This window comes from Hypomesus nipponensis, chromosome 28 (assembly GCF_054491055.1).
Source record: "Hypomesus nipponensis isolate SF chromosome 28, ASM5449105v1, whole genome shotgun sequence".
Taxonomy (NCBI): domain Eukaryota; kingdom Metazoa; phylum Chordata; class Actinopteri; order Osmeriformes; family Osmeridae; genus Hypomesus; species Hypomesus nipponensis.
In genome coordinates this window covers 10125001-10145938 of record NC_140388.1, presented here as the reverse complement: position 1 = coordinate 10145938, position 20938 = coordinate 10125001, and the positions used below count along the sequence as shown (strand labels likewise).

The following is a 20938-nucleotide window of genomic DNA, read 5'->3' as shown; positions in this document are numbered from 1 at the left end:
CAAGAAGGCTTACCACCAGAGGGTGAGTCTTCAACAGCCATACCACTAGGGATTTAATACTCAGGTTCTAAAACCCATTTTTACAGATTCTTAAACAATGAAGCTTACTAAGTGTGTGTGTGTGTGTGTGCGTGTGTGTGTGTGCGTGCGCGTGCATGCATGTAGGCCTGTATGTATGTGTGTGTTCATGCATGTGCATGCAGATTCTACAAGTTCAGATTGATATCTTCCCTATTATATTTTCTCCCACAGGTATTTTGTAGCTATGAGGCACATATAAGTGGTGTTTTGCGGGAGTGTTGTTTGAACAGTCCTTCAGCCTGTTCATTGTGAGTGCTTCACCTACTCACTGCTTATTAAATGATCTTTATAAACAATGATGGGCAGTGTTACAGACCTTCAAATTGCCTCTGAGCATGATCCTCCAAAACAGAAGTGACAATCAAAGTATTACAGCTCCACAGAACACTGTGGGAAACCAAAACCACCCAGATAATGTTTTGAGTAGGTATTTAGAGGTGAATAAAGCAAAATCACAGACAGACATTGCACTGAGAGACACTCCAAAAACCACTCCTAAGGTAAACAAAAAGCATTGTTCAGCTCAGACCTAAATGACACATTTGATGTGCAACGGCTCCAACACAACCCTTGTTTTTGCTTGACAGTAATCATTAAAGCTACCATAATGATTTCTTATGGTTCTGCCATGAATTGCCATGGCAATCAGGAAAATTCTGGGAAATGCAAGGGATTACCAAAGGGAATTGTGAAAAGATGTATGGAAAGTAGCTTAAAAGAAGACAGAATTCACATTTGTTGTATTACAACACAACACCTCTGCTTACACATTAAACATGGACTCCCTGTCCATTCAAACTGCAGGAGAGTATGACTGAATGTGATATCATGCTTTTGCAACTTCCTTTACCCCTTGAACGACTGCCAAACTCACCTCGCTGGCTTGAAATCCATTAACATGTTTGAAATGCAGAAACATTCAACTAAATTCTCTCACAGCTTTCTCTTCTTGGGGGTGTAGTTGTAAAGCCCCAGGGCGAGCGAGTTAAAAACCGCAAGTACTTTTAAGAACACTCTGTCTTTTTCATCTTAAAGTTTGGGTTGGGTCTAAGTTGAGGAAGACCAACCTTGTGGTTTTCTGACCAGACCATGTCTGAAAGACTGGAGAGAGTCTCTCACACTCACAAAGAAGGATGGCAGAGACTGCTCGCCTGGTCACCTGTTCCAGTTTCCTCCTGACTATTACGTAACAGGATGTATTCCTCACATGAAGACGTTACACACATCAGTTATCAACTCATTGACCTATTAAAGATTAAAAACTGTTATTTTCTCAAAGTTGTAACTTAAAAAAAAAAAAAAAACACTTTCTTAAACTTTCTTTTTGATTTTGTGTCATTTCTTCTTTTGGAAATTTTGTACGGCTTATTTTATTATGAAACAGATGAATAGACTTGGAACTGCAGTCATTTGCAGCGCTCTGCTTAGTTTACCTCATTCCCATGGATTTGAGTTAAAAAATGTCTGTTCCAGAGTCATGTGTATCCTTTGAGCACTGACTAAAACGTTGTCACAAATCCAAGCTACAACACTGACGTTGTTAGGGCCTCATCTTAAACTATGAAATAATCAGTAATGTTTAAAGGGAAGGCATCAGCAATTTTGAGAGCAATGTTGCGTTACAGAGGGGCTAATTCCGCTGACTTGCCAGGTTGTGCAGATATTTATGGAAACTTCACAGAAAAAGTTATTCACTAATCCAAGTATAATTTTAAGGGCTTTGACAGTGTTTGACAGAGATCAATAATTATCACCATTATAATTAAACAGGAGTCAAATGTATTCTAGGTTTTATTTAAAGACAGAGAAGGAGTTAAACAGAGACAGAGAATAAGAGAGAATGAGAGAGAGAGAGAGAGAGAGAGAGAGAGAGAGAGAGAGAGATTAAGGATTTTGTTTGCACTATAACCTTTAATAAATGTATACAGTTTGGTGTGAGCCTATTTTAACATGGCCTTATAAATGGTTTAAGCATTCGTCACCAACATAGGCCCTACTCCTGTAAATAACGTGTATTGGTTTTAAGTCAGGTAAAATTATCACCCTGTATGAACAAGGTGTGCCTTTCTAAAACGGGAAGCTAATTAATGTTTCCTGTAAACAAGCTAAATATTAAGCTTTGCTGCCTCTCGCAGCTGGGTCTCATGATTCTGGGACTGCGTGCGCATGCCGAGATTCTCCACCCATTGACAGAATATATAAGCCCATTTACAATTTTCACACCTAAACAAAGAACGACCACCATTACCAACTCAAACTCAACCTCTTCTGAAAGTTTACAGTTGCCGCACAGTTGACAGCTCGTGTCGGACGAACGCTCCAAGAAACCTAGCGGGGAGAGGTGAACGATTTCTTAATCGAGTTATTTGTTTCACCTAGTTGGTAAGTGTCTAGATATTTAATGCGTTATTGTTGGATACAAATCCATTCAGCACCGTTACATTTTTGTTCTGACATTAGTGAGACACGCATGACTGACGCACTTGTTCCCGCAAATTGTATGGCTGGACGTCCGTATATGGTGCAAATGCACTGTACAGGACCCAGCGGCCATAACATGTAACCTGTTTAGATTGTTTCACTGTAATAACTTGTACGTTGTTAACTAGGTTTGTCATATTGTGTTGATTGCGTTTGTACAAAGTGTTCTTATGGAGTTATAACGCGACGCACTTTATTTAACCTCTCCAGAATGATCAAACTTTCATTTTCGGCCGCTCTTTTGAAAGCTGAATCTAAATGTCTCTTTTGAATGCCGCCAATGTTTTTAAATGAACAGTTTGGTTCTTTAGGTTGTGGAGGGCTTAGATAAGACTGTTTGATCATTATTCAAATTATGTTAGGATACGGTTAAGTCATGAGATGATTAAGTAATCATAGATATTAGCTTAACCCGTTATGTCAGGACGCTCTCCTCACCCAAAGCACTGCAGTGGGGAGGGGGGGGGGGGGGGGGGGTGGACGACACACATTTGGGTCAGGTCAGATTAACACTCCAGCTGTATTTCCACTCCGTAAGTCAATGTTGTATAAACTTATGGACACTTAAAATGAGTCTATCCGTTCTCTCATGAGTTTTAAATGATTGTCTTCTTTCAGGTTGAGAGATACCACCTATCAAGACTGTCACACAATGGACACCCTTCAGATCAACATTTTATCCCAGCCCTCAGACAAACCAACAAACAAAGCCTCTATACTTACATAACAATTATTGTTTTCCCCTTCCCTGTAGCCTTTCATTACATTCAGTTTGGAAAGGAGATCAACTGTTTGTGTATATACATAGATATAAAATTAAAAGTTTAAAATAGTAGATTGGGCTATTTCAGGAAAAGCAGAATAGTGACACAAAGCTATCACTGAGACACAACTTAGAACTGCAGTGCCAGTTTATAGCAACCCTACCTCATAACCCTTAACACAGAGACACAAAGTCATTTATTACCATGGAATCGACAACGCTTGCTTCTTGGGCGGTAGCCACCACTTTGGCTCTGGCTCACCAAGCCGACATGTCTGGATACCTGTGGCTACTGGTGCTGGGCTTCGTCATTGCCTTCGTGTTGGCGTTCTCAGTGGGCGCCAATGACGTGGCTAACTCGTTCGGTACGGCGGTGGGCTCGGGCGTGGTCACCCTGCGGCAGGCCTGCATCCTGGCCACGGTCTTTGAGACGACGGGCTCCATGTTGTTAGGGGCCAAAGTCAGCGAGACCATCCGCAAGGGCATCATCGACGTCAACATGTACAACGGCTCCGAACACGTGCTCATGGCGGGCTCCATCAGCGCCATGTTCGGTAAGAGTTCCCGCCCTGCTCCCGCCGCCGTGACGTCACCTGGGGGGTTGAGATGTTGGTTCCCGCCCTGCTCCCGCCGCCTTGACGTCACCTGGGGGGTTGAGATGTTGAGCCAGGACGAATGGGGATTCCGTTGAGCTTGTATTCGAAATGGGGGGGGGTGTGGAAAAAACGAAGTGGAAAAGTACCTGTTTTTTTTCTGTTACAGGGTCTGCTGTGTGGCAGTTGGTAGCTTCGTTTTTGAAACTTCCCATCTCTGGAACCCACTGCATCGTGGGAGCCACTATTGGGTTCTCCTTGGTGGCCAGGGGTCACCAAGGGGTACAGTGGATGGAGCTCCTTCGTATTGGTGTGTATATTTCTGGTGTTCTGTTCTCGGTTATATTCTGTGCGTATTTTTGACACGATTTGACAACAATGAAAAAGAAACCTTTGCTCCACCTGTCAGCGCACTAAAACAGACTGAATGACATTAGTTCTCTCTCATCAGTGGCATCATGGTTTCTCTCACCTCTGCTGTCTGGCATCATGTCAGCATTTGTCTTTTACTTTGTTCGTAAGTTCATCTTGAACAAGGTAGGATGAAATAACATTGCTTTGAGGTGTTTTGACCTGTGGGAATAATTTGCATGGACTAAATATCTATCTCAATCCCTTCTTCTTATTATATTTTTAAGCCGTTATCTTCCTTCCTCAGGATGACCCTGTCCCCAACGGCTTAAGAGCACTTCCTGTCTTCTACGCCGTCACCATGGCAATCAACGCCTTCTCCATCATGTACACAGGAGCCCCTAGTGAGTACAGTAGACCCCCACTTAGCACACACAACACCTTCCACCCTCCTAAACTCTCTCTCTCCCTTCACACTACACCCTCCACCGTCTCCAACTCTCATCACATGACACACAGCACCCCCACCCAAACCCTATCTCCACGGCTAAAGTACTGATATACCGGCTGTGAAAAAACGAAACCTGGGACAGGAGTTTGACAGGAATGTCTGATTAAAATGTTTCTCTAGAGGACACTGTGGATCCCTCTTGTTTCGATGACATCAGCTTAGATCCAGAGTGGGTGGCTATAACAGAGATTTAAACAGCTTGTTGGTTTTCTAAACAACAAAGGACGCTGTGAACTTCTGCTGTGAGTTATCTTATGGATCCCCTGAGAGGAAAACGGTTATTAAAAGGGCGATTTGCTCCTTTCTGTTTCACTTGCAGGATTGAACTTTTCCAGAAGACAACTGGCCTGGGTCCTTCACTGAAGGCTGCAGGCCGGTGTGTGTCTATCAAGGAATAACACACACCACAACACACGCCACACTACCTGCATCTCACCTTACACAGCAGTGTGCCGTCTACACACACATAGCTTCGTACACACTCACAAGGAATAATGTCCACCGTGACCTCCACCCTGCTCACGTTACACGCCAGTTTTCACTATGCACGTACACGCACACCCACTCTCACACAATGCTGTAGTGACTGTCATATACACCGGGTTAAACTACCGTTTTTTTCCACACTTCCTGTTTCTTTTTCTTCATATATTTCCATGGAAACATACACTTTTCACCTTTCATAGAACTAAGCACACACACACATGCACAAACACATGATTGAACGCTACTTGCACTATTGACAGAACTAACCGTTTAATGTGCTCTAGTTTCTCCGCCTGTGGCATGTTCTGTAACTGTCACGTTTTATCTCATTTCTTGCTCATCTGTTCTGGCTCTCATGACACAGTAAGAGATAGCAGTCACTTGTTCACCATGTCCTCAGTAAGTCTGCAGTTCATAGAATTAGATGGTGATCTAGTATGTGACACTGGTCCGGCCTAAACTGGGCAGGTTCCTCATGAGTCTGTTGTCTAAATGCATAATCACTGTGCCACAGTGCTTGTCTGGCTGGTTTATCTGTGTAGGGCAGACTGGGTCCTCCCTGAGTCCGTGCCAAGGTCATACCCACGCATCTGTGAGGGGCTTAGAATTAGAACATTCATGGGAAATTCTGTCACATGATCACAACACAGAAAGGGGCTTGATTTTCACAGTGAGAGGAAATGTTTGTACCCATGCTTATCTCTTGAGAAGGTCTTGAGGTGGGGGGTTGGTGGAGGCAGCTTTCCCATCTTCAGAGCCACAGTACATGTAAACATTGACTCGAATGATTCCATTTTTAGCTTTTGGCAGTTGCTTTCTAACCTCTAACAGTGCACAACCCTAAATGAGAACGTTTACATATAGTGGCTATACTGGATTGTGTGGATGTTTGAGTGGCTGCGCCCTGCTCTCCTCCCTCTGGTGTAAGACGCCCGTTTCCTGTCTGTCTTCAGTGCTGGGGTTTGACCAGTTTCCATGGTGGGGGACGTTGCTTTTCTCTCTGGGCTTCGGCCTCGTCACCGCTCTGGTCGTGTGGTTCATCGTCTGCCCGCACCTCAAGAAGAAGATCAGACGTAGGTCTTCATCGCAGTCCTCATCACACCACTGAAATGATTATTTTGCTCCACTTTCGCCCTGCCTACTGCTGTGCGGTTGCCTGAAATGGGAGCTTGGTTTTTCAGGCAAGGCAGCTCAGAGGCCCTGTGAGACTCCTCTGATGGAGAAGATCCCCCCCAAACCAGTCTCGGAGGACCCCCCACCTCCTCCACGGCCCCCAAGTCCACCACCCCAGACCCCACCAGCAGAGGGAGACAGAGTGGCCTTCAACATAGGAGACTCTGAGGACCCCGATCTTGATAACAAGGACATGGACACCAAAGACTTAGACTCCAACGGTATGACGGGTACGACAAACATTTTGAAAATGTACCTTTTGGATGTATATCGAAACAACACCTTTTTTTTTTTTAAGTGTCGATTAAACGGAACGGGATATTGTCGTTTTTTTCCCCCTCAACTGTAGGGCTCAACGGCCCTGTTGGCCCCATGACCATAACCGACCCGCGCAGCGGCCAGTCCCACATCGTAAGCAAGGACTCTGGCCTCTACAAAGACCTCCTCCACAGGCTCCACCTGGCCAAGGTCGGGGACTGCATCGGGGAGATAGAGGAGCGGCCCATCCGCAGGAACAACAGCTACACGTCCTACACCATGGCCATCTACGGCATCCAGGGAGACCCCAGGTACAAGGAGACGGACGACACCCTGGAGCGACGCTCCCGGCTGGACAGCTACAACAGCTACTGCTCGGCGGTGGCAGGGGAGGACGCGGTGGCGCCCGGCGAGGGGGCCGGGGGGGCGGAGGCGGGCGGGGTGTTGCCTCTGGAGGAGGACGAGCTGGAGGTGGATAAGCCCGAGGTGTCCCAGCTCTTCCAGTTCCTCCAGATCCTCACTGCCTGTTTCGGCTCCTTTGCCCATGGAGGCAACGATGTCAGGTATGACAATACGGACATGTATCGACGTGGGCTCTGGGAAACAAGCATGTGTAGAGTTGGCATACAGGATGATAAAAAAAAAAAATTGTGTTCCCAACCATATTGAAACCAAACTTAGGACAAAAAGACACCGCGTCAACATGGGGCCGGTTGAATGCTTTTTAAAAATCTATTTTAAAGCCTACATAGACTTAACACTGATGTTGTTTTTTGTGTCTTTTCTATCAGCAATGCGATAGGACCCCTGGTGGCTCTGTGGCTGGTCTATGAGAGTGGCTCGGTTGTGTCCACCGCTCCCACCCCCATCTGGCTGCTGCTGTATGGGGGAGTGGGCATCTGTGCTGGGCTCTGGGTGTGGGGCCGCAGGGTCATGCAGACCATGGGGAAGGACCTCACTCCCATCACGCCGTCCAGGTACACCCAATCACAGTTCAGGTTCATAGTCACATGCACATAGTTATTTCCTGTGAAATACTTGATTTTTTTTCAGGCGTGTCAGCGGTGCCGGTGTGTCGATTAGAGCAGACAAGATTTGACATTAAACAAATGAACCTATAGGACGTGTTACAAAGTGCATAATCATTGCTGGAGTAAAAACGTGTATTTCTTTCTTCAGTGGGTTCAGCATTGAATTGGCTTCAGCTCTAACAGTGGTCGTGGCCTCCAACATTGGCCTCCCTGTCAGCACGACCCACTGCAAGGTAACTAAGCTGCACCATTTATACATGGCCGAATTCCCTGAGCCCAGTTTACCAGTTAAACATAATCCACAGTTCCAAGTTGTCAGCATGAAATACAGCCAGTAAAAGAACACATAATTAACCCAGAAGACCATTGTGATGAGTAAACGTTTCCACGCGTCACGCAGGTGGGATCCGTTGTGGCGGTTGGCTGGCTGCGTTCTAAGAAGGCTGTGGACTGGCGTCTCTTCCGGAACATCTTCATCGCTTGGTTCGTTACCGTGCCGATCTCCGGGCTCATCAGTGCCGCCATCATGGCGCTCTTCCACTTCGTCATCCTGTGAGCCTGTGGACCGGACTCCGCCCTCCCTCAACCGCTTTGTTTTCACCATTTTTAAGTTATGTGTACATTTTAAGTCAAGACTGTTGGTTATAAATGTTACTGTTGAATGAGTATAATGTGTTGAACACAATATCATTTCAGTTGATTATTATATAATGTGCTCAATGAATTGTTGTTCTTGTCTAATCATTATTGTTCAGACACATGTACACAAATCGTGTGTTATATACTATGAATATGTTACAACACTTTTGTAATTGAAACATGATTCTAAATAAATACGAATTTACTAAATATGTTGTGGTTAAGTGGTCATAGGTTTGTTATACAATTAAAATGACAAAGTCTATATTAAGCTATATATTTAGGTTATTAGTAAAAACTTTATGATGTTGAATTTTGAGGCTGAAACTACAGGGGTGAAAAAGCATATTATACGCCAGTCTTTTTCAAATAAATAAAATACTTTTTTTAAAGATCGTTTATAATGCCACATACATAACGTTTCGCTACTAATTAAATGAAGGCATCCAACGTCATGCGTAAATGATAAGCCAAAAATACCTTGTATTTTTAGGTTGTACTTATAGTAATTCGACAGCCAGTGTATATCTGCCAGTAAAAAAAGATTTAGCTGCCTCTCCAATCTGCAGGAGGCCTAAGTCAAGTTAGTCGATAGAGGTCGTTCTAACAAATTTGACATTGAATTCAAGTGAACTGTGACTCGGAAGCGGAAATAGACGTCTCAGTTGTTTTGCGGCGCAGGAGCGTGTTTAGTAGAAACGTATGGAGAACGCTGTTTAGACAGTCATCTAGCTAAATTGCGTGTCAGAAAGTGTAAATGTTGATTTCTACGGGTTCTTTCCAACTGTTGTAATCTAAGCAAAGCAACTGTGAGCTAGCTGTCTGGCTAGCCGTAGTCGATAACCAGGTCGTTTATATTGTGTGAGTACAAAAGTGCGGTAACTATTCCACCATGGCGGATGTTACTGCGCGTAGCTTGCAGTACGAGTACAAAGCGGTACGTATCATAAACTGTTTCAAGATGTTCCAGAATTGTTTTACTTTTGTCGTACAGCGCTTTCTAATGCTAGCTAACTTTGTTTTGCAATGTTTGCTTAGGTAGCGTAGTAAATTGCTAGTGCTATCAGGTTAGCTTAGCTGGCTATCATTAGCCGTCGATGACTGCAAGTTTGGCTAACAAGTAGAGCTAAACGAGTTAGCTTCACCTCTGTGTATACAAACATGCGTTTAAACATGTTTTCTAACTTAACGTTCTTCGTCTTTATCTTAACGTTACCCATGCATTTTTTTATTATTGCAGAACTCTAATTTGGTTTTGCAAGCTGACCGCTCTCTGATCGACCGTACACGCCGCGATGAGCCCACTGGAGAAGTCCTGTCACTGGTGGGGAAGTTGGAGGGGACCAAGATGGGAGATAAATCACAGAGGACCAAGCCGCAAATGCTGGAAGAGAGACGTGCAAAGTAGGCCATTCGGTGCACTAGTCTTTCAAAAAGTTTTCTTCCCTTTAAACCTGACATTACCTAACCGTTAAAACCGTTTCCCTTTACAATATCCAGGAGAAGAAAGAGAGATGAAGACAGGCACGACATTAATAAGATGAAAGGCTTTACCCTCCTGTCTGAGGGCATTGATGAGATGGTGGGTATCGTATACAAGCCCAAAACGAAGGAGACCAGAGAGACCTATGAAGTCCTGCTCAGCTTTATCCAGGCCGCCTTGGGAGATCAGGTCAGCAAAACCGCTCGTTTTATTTCCGGAAGGTGTACAGATTTTAACACAACTGGGCTTTTGAAGAAACAAAACACTGCAAATCTGTCAAAGTCTTGACCCCGTGTTGTGATGGCGAATCCGCAGCCTCGCGATATCTTATGCGGGGCGGCCGACGAGGTCCTGGCCGTGCTGAAGAACGACAAGATGAGGGATAAGGAGAGGCGGCGGGAGGTGGAGCAGCTGCTGGGGCCGGCCGATGACACGCGCTACCACGTGCTGGTCAACCTGGGCAAGAAGATCTCCGACTACGGGGGGGACAAGGAGCTGCAGAACATGGGTAGGCATGACAACGAGAAGATGCTCTCATGTCTACCGATCTGCGCTCCATCCTGCGGTGTCGCAGAAGATCAAATCATACGTAGCCTCTTAGTAGTACAGTGGCGACACATTGGACAACCGTCTTGAACACAGACACATATCGACGTTTAGCAGTCGCTCTTATCCAGAATGACTTGCAGTAAGTACAGAGACATTCCCCCTGAGGCAAGTAGGGTGAAGTGCCTTGCCCAAGGACACAACGTCATTTGGCACAGCCAGGAATCATACTGGCAACCTTCTGATTAATAGCCCGATTCCCTATTCACTCTGACCCTCATGGCTACACATGTACCACAGGGGTTCTCCATTCAGGGATGTTCTGTGTAGTGTTTTCTAGCTGCTGCGACGTGGCTAAGTGTGTCTCTGTCTTCCCCTACAGATGACAACATAGACGAGACCTATGGCGTGAACGTCCAGTTTGAATCTGATGAGGAGGTGAGTCGTGGTTGTCGTCAACGGCGATGAGGGATGAGTGACGGGTCGGAGCGGGTCGTGTTGACCGTTTCCTTGTTGCAGGAGGGGGACGAGGACCAGTTTGGGGAGGTGCGAGACCAGGGCTCTGATGAGGACAGCGAGGGGGAGGAAGCGGACGTGGGCAGCGCGCTCACGGCCAACGTACGTCTGCATGAATCCACACCCGCCCTGACCGACACCAAAGATAAACATCCGTAGTAAATAACTATGTCCTGTTGTATAAGCCAGCGTCCTCAGAACTGTGTTTTTCCCTCTCTCTGTCCCTCTCTGTCCCTCTCTCTCTCGGTCCCTCTCTCGGCCGGTGTAGCTGGGGGTCACGGGGGACGTGATGACGGCCAAGAAGAAGGACCTGCACCCTCGCGACATCGACGCCTTCTGGCTCCAGCGCCAGCTCAGCCGTTTCTACGACGACGCCATCGTGTCGCAGAAGAAAGCGGACGAGGTTCTTGAGATCCTGAAGGTGAGGCGGGGACGGTCTGAGGGATCTGTCTGCTGACAGTGTCTCGGTGTCTGGTGCCAGGGTATGGTCTAGACCTACCTGCTGTCGAGCCTTCAGTCCCCCTGACGAGCCCTGGCCTCTCTCTCCCCCCCACAGACTGCCAGTGACGACAGAGAGTGTGAGAACCAGCTGGTGCTACTGCTGGGCTTCAACACGTTTGACTTCATCAAGATCCTCAGGCAGCATCGGCGCATGAGTGAGTAGCCGTCGCTGTGTCGCAGCTGTAGACTGTAACTGCTGGCAGTGTTTTAGGGTTAGAAAGGCCTGCTAGTCCTGTCAGCGCTGGACATCAGTTTCTCCCTGCCTCTCCTACAGTCCAGTATTGTACCATGTTGGCGAGCGCCCAGAGTGAGGCGGAGAAGGAGAAGATTATTGGGAAGATGGAGTCGGATCAGGAACTGTCCAAAATCCTTTACCAGCTACAGGAGACCGAGAAAGAGGATATTATCAGGGTAAGCCGTCCTGTTCTCACAACGCGATTTTCCTCGGGTGCGTTCTTTGTCACATTTCATCAAACAAGTTTCACGTCTCTTGAACCAGTCAGTGTGTCGTCTCTGTGTGTTCAGGAGGAGCGATCTCGCAGGGAGAGGGTGAGGAAGTCTCGTATGGATAATGACCTGGAGTCCATGGACATTGACCACGGAGAGGTGAGGACTTGAAACAGACCCCAAATCCATGTTTCCCCAGCTCTCTGGCTCTCCCCTAGTCTGAGTCTGTTCTCCTGTGCTCCAGTCCATGACCCCTCGCCAGCTCCTGGACCTAGAGGACCTGGCCTTCACGCAGGGAAGTCACTTCATGGCCAACAAGAGGTGCCAGCTGCCTGACGGATCCTTCCGGAAACAGCGCAAAGGATACGAGGAAGTTCACGTTCCCGCCCTCAAACCCAAGCCCTTTGCTGACGACGAGGTGTGTGTGTGTGTGTGTGTGTGAGTGAGGTCAGCTAAATTGTGTCTAGTCTTGTGTTTGTGGAATGGAAATGTGTGTTTTCCCCCCTAGGTGCTTGTGCCCATTGAGAAGCTTCCCAAGTACGCCCAGGCCGGGTTCGAAGGCTTCAAAACCCTGAACCGCATCCAGAGCAAGCTGTTCAAGACCGCCTTGGAGACGGACGAGAACCTGCTCGTCTGTGCGCCCACGGTTCGTCCACCGGCTCCAGTCCCAAGCCTCTCCTCCGCCCACGTGTCTGACGGAGCTCCCCTCTAACGCTCGCTGTCCTCCTCTCTCCTCTCTGGGCTCCAGGGAGCGGGTAAGACCAACGTGGCTCTGATGGCCATGCTGAGGGAGATCGGCAAGCACATCAACCTGGACGGGACCATCAACCTGGACGACTTCAAGATCATCTACGTGGCGCCCATGCGGTCCCTGGTACAGGAGATGGTGGGGAGCTTCAGCAAGGTGAGTCTCCCCCCTCTGGAGGTCCATGGAGAGGATCTCCTAACAGACCGAGAGGGACCAGGCTCTGGGTTTAGCATTGACATGGACACGGGGGGTCCATCATTTTTATCACAGCGCTGTAACAAGTGCTCTGCTCCGGGGTCTCATGCCTCTGCCCCCTGGCTGTGCTCACCTCCTGTATCTCCCCCTCCCTCCTCCCCCCCCAGCGCCTGGCCAGCTACGGCATCGTGGTGTCGGAGCTGACGGGAGACCACCAGCTGTGTAAGGAGGAGATCAACGCCACCCAGGTGATTGTGTGCACCCCGGAGAAGTGGGACATCATCACCCGCAAGGGGGGCGAGCGCACCTACACCCAGCTAGTCCGCCTCATCATCATCGTGAGTAAAACACACTCCTGTGAGAGTGTGTGTGTGTGCGAGAGAGAGAGAGGGAGGGCCTGCACCTCACCCCTGCAGTGTGTGTGCATGCATGTCTTGGACAACTGTGTCTACACTAGCCTGACTTCTACCGTTCACTGGTTGTAGCCTAAGTTTGTCTGTAATGGTGTGTGTGTGTGTGTGTGTGGTCCAGGATGAGATCCACCTGCTCCACGACGACCGCGGCCCGGTGCTGGAGTCCCTAGTGGCCCGCACCATCCGCAACGTGGAGCTGACCCAGGAGGACGTGCGCCTGCTGGGCCTCAGCGCCACCCTGCCCAACTACGAGGACGTGGCCACCTGCCTGCGCGTCGACCCTGCCAAGGGCCTCTTCTACTTCGACAACAGGTCTGGGTTCCTCTGTCCACGTCGAGTCTCGGCCTTTTGAACCGCCCCCCTCCCCCGTGCTCGGCTTCCTCACCGCTCCTCCGACGTGGTCTGGGTTGCCGTGTTCTCCTCCTCGGGTAGTTCTGACCCTCCTTGTGTTCCCTCCAGCTTCCGGCCCGTGCCTCTGGAGCAGACCTACGTGGGCATCACGGAGAAGAAGGCCATCAAGCGCTTCCAGATCATGAACGAGATCGTGTACGAGAAGATCATGGAGCACGCGGGGAAGAACCAGGTGCTGGTGTTCGTCCACTCCAGGAAGGAGACGGGGAAGACGGCCCGGGCCATCAGGGACATGTGCCTGGAGAAGGACACCCTGGGGCTGTTCCTCAGGGAGGGCTCGGCCTCCACAGAGGTCCTGAGGACCGAGGCGGAGCAGTGCAAGGTGAGCTCACCTTCTCAGCCCACACAAAGAGCTTTTTCCCCCCGATGGGTCAACTCATGATGCCCTATGTATACTGCCTAATCCAATTTTTTTTTTATTGTGATTTATAACAGAATCTGGAGCTGAAGGATTTGCTTCCGTACGGCTTTGCTATTCACCATGCTGGGATGACCAGGGTGGACCGTACCCTGGTGGAGGATCTGTTTGCTGATCGCCACATTCAGGTCAGTCACTTCCTCCCTGTCTCTTCCTGTTTCCTTCCTGTCTGTTCCTGTTTCCTCCCTCTGTTTCCTCCCTCTGTTTCCTCCCCGTCTCTTCGTGTTGTCTGGACGGTGTAGACGGGTAGCTCCTCCAGGGCTGGTCTCAGATCAGAGCTTTGTTTTCCAGGTGCTGGTGTCGACAGCCACGCTGGCCTGGGGAGTCAACCTCCCAGCACACACCGTCATCATCAAGGGCACGCAGGTGTACAGCCCTGAGAAGGGCCGCTGGACCGAGCTGGGAGCCCTGGACATCCTACAGGTCAGCCTGCCCACTTCACGTCCCCTCGACATCCACAAGGTCTTCAGAACACTGGACCGTGTGTGTGTGTACGCAGTGTGTGTGACCCTTGCATGTGTGTGTGTGTGTGTCAGATGCTGGGTCGAGCCGGGCGTCCCCAGTACGACACCAAGGGCGAGGGCATCCTCATCACGTCTCACGGGGAGCTGCAGTACTACCTGTCTCTGCTCAACCAGCAGCTGCCCATCGAGAGCCAGATGGTGGCCAAGCTGCCCGACATGCTCAACGCCGAGATCGTGCTGGGCAACGTGCAGAACGCCAAGGTGAGAGAGGGGGCGGGCGCTGCTCGCCTCGCTGCCGCCCGGAACGCACGCTGGTTCCTCCCACGGTTACACCACGTTTGGGTTTCATGGAGCAGGCGCTTTTATCTGAGTCGTGCAGGAAATCAAGAGCAAAAGGGCGTGTTTCTCGAGGGGTTTACTTTGGTTAGAATCACACAGACGCACACAAAGCTGGGCTGTTTGGGTTTACCTCCCTGCGTTGTTCCAGGATGCGGTGAACTGGCTGGGCTACACCTACCTGTACGTGCGCATGCTGCGTAACCCCACCCTGTACGGCGTCTCCCACGACGACCGCAGCTCGGACCCCCTGCTGGAGCGTCGCAGGATGGACCTGGTGCACACGGCGGCCAACGTCCTGGACAAGAACAGCCTGGTCAAGTACGACAAGAGGACCGGAAGCTTCCAGGTACGCAGGACTAGCTCCACGCTTCTAACTGTCGGTGCCAGATAAATGAATACTTTGGATAGATGTATTCACTTCCTCTCTTCTTCCTTTCCTCTTCCTCTCTTCTTCCTCTCTTCTTCCTCTTCCTCTCTTCCTCTCTTCTTCCTCTTCTTCCTCTACCTTTCCTCTCTTCTTCCCCTTCCTGTCTTCTTCCTCTCCTCTTCCTTTCCTCTTCTTCCTCTCTTCTTCCTCTTCCTCTTTTCCTCTCTACCTCTCCTCTTCCCCTCTTCCTCTACCTTTCCTCTCCTCTTCAGGTGACCGACCTGGGCCGTATTGCCAGTCACTTCTACATCACTCACGACTCCATCCAGACCTACAACCAGCTTCTGAAGCCCACGCTCAGTGAGATCGAGCTCTTCAGGGTCTTCTCCCTCTCGTCTGAGTTCAGGAACATCACCGTCAGAGAGGTAGGCAGTGCCGCGGGGGGTCCAGTTACATTTCTGGTGTCAAGAGAGGAGACATTTTGATCTCAGGTTGCTTTGACAAAAACAATACATGAAAAAAATCTTGTGTGAAGTGACAGAAGTACTGACCAGTGGTTTTCTCTCCCAGGAGGAGAAGCTGGAGCTGCAGAAGCTTCTGGAGAGAGTCCCCATCCCAGTGAAGGAGAGCATCGAGGAGCCCAGCGCTAAGGTACCCCTCCCCACAACCGGGTCTGGTGGGTCTGGGCTGGAAGACCCTGGGTCTGGGCTGGAAGACCCTGGGTCTGGGCTGGAAGACCCTGGGTCTGGGCTGGAAGACCCTGGGTCTGGGCTGGAAGACCCTGGGTCTGGGCTGGAAGACCCTGGGTCTGGGCTGGAAGACCAGACCATAACACATCCACAACACACCAGCTGCTCCAGAATAGATCCCCCTGCCTCTAACCCTGCCTCTGACCCCGTCTCCTGTCATTCCAGATAAACGTGCTCCTCCAGGCATACATCTCTCAGCTGAAGCTGGAGGGCTTTGCCCTCATGGCTGACATGGTCTACGTCACACAGGTAAGGAGGGCCAGCAGCAGGGTGGTGTTGGTTGATGGTTGGTTGTGTCATTGCGTGGTCGTGACGCTGACCGTGTTGTCCTGAACTCTCAGAGCGCGGGGCGGCTCATGCGTGCCATCTTTGAGATCGTCCTGAGCCGAGGCTGGGCCCAGCTCACTGACAAGACCATGAACCTGTGCAAGATGATCGACAAGAGGATGTAAGTCAACAGTTTTATTATTTTATTAACAGGAAGACTGAACTCATTTTCAGTTTGAACACATCCCTTATAACACGCCCAGTTTCGTATAAGGGACAGGTGTTGGTTCTCTGGCCTGGGCTGGTGCAGGTGAAGCTTCTCTGAACTCACGGTTGTGTTCCCCTCAGGTGGCAGTCCATGTCTCCTCTGCGCCAGTTCAGGAAGCTTCCGGAAGAGGTCATCAAGAAGATCGAGAAGAAGAACTTCCCTTTCGAGCGCCTCTACGACCTCAACCACAATGAGATTGGTGAGTGGACCTCCACAATCTCCTCCCATCCTGCACTACACTTGACATCACATCTTTATTTAGCAGACGCCGGGATCCAAAACCACCAAAAAACAGCCAGTAGATCAGAAGTGCCCATCTGCTGGTGCTGGTTATTGACACTGTCTCTGTCCTCCAGGTGAGTTGATCCGCATGCCCAAGATGGGAAAGACCATCCACAAGTACGTCCACCAGTTCCCCAAGCTGGACCTGGCTGTGCACCTGCAGCCCATCACCCGCTCCACCCTCAAGGTGGAGCTCACCATCACGCCCGACTTCCAATGGGACGACAAGGTCTGTGGAACCTCCAGGACACCTTTACATCCTCAATCTAGTCTTGACGATGGCCTGGCGTTTTTTCGCCCGTTTTGCCGAGTCACAGCCCTGCAATCACTTCCTGATCCTGAGCCCCTTGTTGTTCTTCTTCTCCCCCCCGCAGGTGCACGGCTCGTCGGAGGCCTTCTGGATCCTGGTGGAGGACGTGGACAGCGAGGTGATCCTCCACCACGAGTACTTCCTGCTCAAGGCCAAGTACGCCCAGGACGAGCACCTGGTCACCTTCTTCGTGCCCGTGTTCGAGCCCCTGCCGCCCCAGTACTTCATCCGCGTGGCCTCCGACCGCTGGCTGTGTGAGTGGCGACGCCCCCCAGCAGAACCCTCCACCAACACCAGCGCCCCACACCGTCAATGCATTCTGGGAGTGTCTCTGTCTCATCCCACCTCCGTGTCCCTCTCCCTCCTCCTCCTCCCTCCAGCCTGTGAGACCCAGCTGCCCGTGTCGTTCCGCCACCTGATCCTTCCGGAGAAGTACCCTCCGCCCACAGAGCTGTTGGACCTGCAGCCCCTGCCTGTGACAGCCCTCCGGAACGCCGCCTTCGAGACCCTCTACCACAACAAGTTCCCCTTCTTCAACCCCATCCAGACACAGGGTAGGAGTTCATTCGCTCTTATCGGCAATAAAATACTTGATTTGAAGACTTTGCACACCAAGTAGACTTAGAGAACACGAGACGCAAAAAGGACAGTTTGAGCTAAGGTAACACCGAGAAGAACGGCGTTCTCCAGTACTTGTTTGCCAGCGAGTCTTGACATTTCATCGTCTGTGCTCCTGCAGTGTTCAACGCTCTGTACAACAGCGATGACAACGTGTTTGTGGGCGCGCCCACGGGCAGTGGGAAGACCATCTGTGCCGAGTTTGCCATCCTGAGGATGCTGCTGCACAGCGTGGAGGGTCGCTGTGTCTACATCACACCCATGGAGGCCCTGGCTGAGCAGGTGCAGAGCACACACACACACACACACACACACACACACACACACACACACACACTGGACAGCTGTCAGTAGAGACAGGATCTTCACAAGCCAGTTGAGATAACCGTAACATTAACACGACAGGCTTAACTAGACTAGTCTAACCTGACGGTTCAGGCTCCAGTCTTAAGGCCAACAGCAGTCTCTAACCATGTGGTATGCCCCCGGGCCCCAGGTGTTCATGGACTGGCACCAGAAGTTCCAGGACGCGCTGAGTAAGAAGGTGGTGTTGCTGACGGGGGAGACCAGCACCGACCTCAAGCTGCTGGGCAAGGGCGACATCATCGTCAGCACGCCCGACAAGTGGGACATCCTGTCGCGCCGCTGGAAGCAGAGGAAGAACGTCCAGAACGTCAGCCTGTTCATCGTGGACGAGACTCACCTGATCGGAGGAGACAACGGGGTGAGGCCCTGGACACGCATGCAGAGAACGGCTTCTCTCCTGCAGGATTCCGGATTTGTTTTGAATATTTAAGCAGTTAGAGGTTTATGCGGATATGTGTAATATACTTTCAGCATCGAGTTCTACCGGATAGAAAAATAATGTAGGACATCTGAAGTTCTACTAGATAGAAACATAATGTCTGTCCCTCCCTCCCCTCTCATCCCCTCCCCAGCCGGTGCTGGAGGTGATCTGCTCCAGGATGAGGTACATCTCCTCCCAGATCGAGCGGCCCATCCGCATCGTGGCCCTCAGCTCTTCCCTCTCCAACGCCAAGGACGTGGCCCACTGGCTGGGCTGCAGCACCACGGCCACCTTCAACTTCCACCCCAACGTCCGGCCCGTCCCCCTGGAGCTGCACATCCAGGTGGGCGACACGGACAGGAGGCAGGAGTTAGACGCTTGCTCGTTCGTGCATGTGTGGGTGGGAAGGGTTCACGGCAGAGATGTGATATCGGTTTTCTGCCTCAATGGCATTCCCATGCGAATGTTTACCACAGTTTACATTTACATTTAGTCCTTTAGCAGACACTCTTATCCAGAGCGACTGACAGTAAGTACAGGGACATTCCCCCCGAGGCAAGTAGGGTGAAGTGCCTTGCCCAAGACGTCATTTGGCACGGCCGGGAATCGAACCGGCAACCTTCTGATTACTAGCCCGTTTCCCTAACCGCTCAGCCACCTGACTCCCTAGTTGAATGTCCTCTCTTGGTCTCCAGGGCTTCAACGTGAGTCACACCCAGACCCGCCTGCTGTCCATGGCCAAACCGGTGTACCACGCCATCATGAAGCACTCGCCCTCCAAGCCCGCCGTGGTGTTCGTGCCCTCCCGCCGCCAGACCCGCCTCACCGCCATCGACATCCTCACCTTCTGCGCCGCCGACGTTGTTCCCCAGAGGTCAGACGCCGTGACCCCTGACCCCCCCCCCCTCCCCAGCAGTATTGAGCGTTAGCTTGACGTCTCGGGATGCTAACAGAGTCCCGCCCCCGTGTCTCTTCAGGTTCCTGCACTGCACAGAGAAGGACCTGGCTCCCTTCCTGGAGAAGGTTGCGGACGCCACCCTGAAGGAGACCCTGGCCAACGGGGTGGGCTACCTGCACGAGGGCCTCAACACCACCGAGCGCAAGATCGTGGAGCAGCTCTTCAACTCCGGTAGGACCGCGGTCTCTCTCCCCACCCGCCGGCGAGTCTCTCCTGCCGCTACAGGAGCGCTGGCGGCTTACAGACAGCTGTTGTTTGGTTGTGGCTGTTACGAGGCGATGGGACGGTTCAAAATGGTGTGTGTGTGTGTGTGTGTGCAGGTGCCGTCCAGGTCGTGGTGGCATCGCGCTCCCTCTGCTGGGGCACCAACATCTCTGCTCACCTCGTCGTCGTCATGGATACCCAGTACTACAACGGCAAAATCCACGCGTAGGTTGCCCTCGGCGCTGTCATGAAGGGTGCGCTTGTGTCCCCATGCTGTTCTCTCTGACCCCCCCCCCCCTCTCTCCTGCCCGTAGGTACGTGGACTATCCTATCTACGACGTGCTGCAGATGGTGGGCAAGGCCAACCGCCCCCTGCAGGACAACGAGGGGCGATGCGTCATCATGTGTCAGGGATCCAAGAAGGTAGCAGCAAACTCTTTCACTTCCCCCCTCTTATGTTATACTCTTTATTTCTGTCCTCCCCGAGTCTTTCTCCATCTATTTTACACTTTCCCTTCTATCGTTCATCAGTCACCTTGTCCTTGTCCGCTCTCAGACTGGAATCTTCTTCTTTCTCTCCCCAGGATTTCTTTAAGAAGTTCCTGTATGAGCCGCTGCCGGTGGAGTCCCACCTGGACCACTGTCTCCACGACCACTTCAACGCCGAGATCGTCACCAAGACGGTGGAGAACAAGCAGGACGCTGTGGACTACCTCACCTGGACGTTCCTCTACCGCCGCATGACCCAGAACCCCAACTACTACAACCTGCAGGGTAACGTTGGGTTTCAACCTTTAGAAACCCCTTTTTCTTTTTTAATACAGCCACACCAAGAACACATTGAAATTCAGACATTGATCGACTCTATGGATTGCTTAAATAGTGTTGGAAATAACCTAGACCCATGTCGAAATGCAAAAACTCAAGAATTTACATTTTGGGAAGTTCAGTTTTGGACGGTAGTGGGACCGGGTCAGTCAATTGACCACCTCCCTCCCCCTCCTCCTCCTCCTCCAGGCATGTCTCACCGTCACCTGTCTGACCACCTGTCTGAGCTGGTGGAGCACACCCTGCATGACCTGGAGCAGTCCAAGTGCATCAGCATCGAGGACGAGATGGACGTGGCCCCCCTGAACTTGGGCATGATCGCTGCCTACTACTACATCAACTACACCACCATCGGTGAGGACAGCCAGCCTGTGGAAACGCAGCCGTCGTTTAACCTCCTGCAGGAATGAGAGGCTGTTATTCAGCTGTAGTTAAACAACCTGCAGGATTGA

At 50.7% G+C, this 20938-nt stretch overlaps 2 protein-coding genes across 4 annotated transcripts in view; both read left to right on the top strand.

Annotated features, from left to right (window-relative positions):
• The first annotated feature begins 2271 nt into the window (after window positions 1-2271).
• slc20a1a (solute carrier family 20 member 1a) lies at window positions 2272-8577 on the top strand. 3 transcript variants are annotated; one of them, XM_084694947.1, is made up of 11 exons: window positions 2272-2463; window positions 3181-3879; window positions 4088-4228; window positions 4370-4455; window positions 4577-4673; window positions 6220-6339; window positions 6448-6660; window positions 6789-7260; window positions 7489-7674; window positions 7877-7961; window positions 8129-8577. In XM_084694947.1, exons 2-11 carry the CDS (start codon window positions 3531-3533, stop codon window positions 8282-8284), a joined length of 1905 nt encoding a protein of 634 aa, XP_084551073.1. In that variant the 5' UTR covers window positions 2272-2463; window positions 3181-3530; the 3' UTR covers window positions 8285-8577. The 3 variants fall into 3 exon arrangements, with proteins under 3 accessions (XP_084551073.1, XP_084551071.1, XP_084551072.1); XM_084694945.1 differs by having other exon boundaries at window positions 6448-6669; XM_084694946.1 differs by having other exon boundaries at window positions 2276-2422; window positions 6448-6669.
• Window positions 8578-9037: 460 nt separating this feature from the next.
• The window catches only part of snrnp200 (small nuclear ribonucleoprotein 200 (U5)), a 15516-nt gene continuing 3615 nt past the window's right edge, over window positions 9038-20938 (top strand). The window contains exons 1-37 of the mRNA XM_084694500.1: window positions 9038-9304; window positions 9608-9771; window positions 9868-10039; window positions 10166-10358; window positions 10779-10834; window positions 10916-11014; window positions 11181-11333; window positions 11469-11568; window positions 11688-11824; window positions 11939-12019; window positions 12105-12278; window positions 12369-12506; window positions 12609-12764; window positions 12971-13141; window positions 13335-13528; window positions 13676-13949; window positions 14063-14173; window positions 14337-14468; window positions 14582-14770; window positions 14997-15194; window positions 15488-15640; window positions 15786-15866; window positions 16130-16213; window positions 16306-16412; window positions 16580-16698; window positions 16856-17010; window positions 17156-17345; window positions 17472-17645; window positions 17831-17991; window positions 18206-18433; window positions 18648-18839; window positions 19192-19370; window positions 19474-19625; window positions 19775-19883; window positions 19973-20081; window positions 20243-20432; window positions 20676-20840. Of these exons, the coding sequence (XP_084550626.1) occupies window positions 9260-9304; window positions 9608-9771; window positions 9868-10039; window positions 10166-10358; window positions 10779-10834; window positions 10916-11014; window positions 11181-11333; window positions 11469-11568; window positions 11688-11824; window positions 11939-12019; window positions 12105-12278; window positions 12369-12506; window positions 12609-12764; window positions 12971-13141; window positions 13335-13528; window positions 13676-13949; window positions 14063-14173; window positions 14337-14468; window positions 14582-14770; window positions 14997-15194; window positions 15488-15640; window positions 15786-15866; window positions 16130-16213; window positions 16306-16412; window positions 16580-16698; window positions 16856-17010; window positions 17156-17345; window positions 17472-17645; window positions 17831-17991; window positions 18206-18433; window positions 18648-18839; window positions 19192-19370; window positions 19474-19625; window positions 19775-19883; window positions 19973-20081; window positions 20243-20432; window positions 20676-20840 (5485 nt within the window). The 5' untranslated portion in view covers window positions 9038-9259. The remainder of the gene's footprint in view (window positions 9305-9607; window positions 9772-9867; window positions 10040-10165; window positions 10359-10778; window positions 10835-10915; window positions 11015-11180; window positions 11334-11468; window positions 11569-11687; window positions 11825-11938; window positions 12020-12104; window positions 12279-12368; window positions 12507-12608; window positions 12765-12970; window positions 13142-13334; window positions 13529-13675; window positions 13950-14062; window positions 14174-14336; window positions 14469-14581; window positions 14771-14996; window positions 15195-15487; window positions 15641-15785; window positions 15867-16129; window positions 16214-16305; window positions 16413-16579; window positions 16699-16855; window positions 17011-17155; window positions 17346-17471; window positions 17646-17830; window positions 17992-18205; window positions 18434-18647; window positions 18840-19191; window positions 19371-19473; window positions 19626-19774; window positions 19884-19972; window positions 20082-20242; window positions 20433-20675; window positions 20841-20938) is intronic.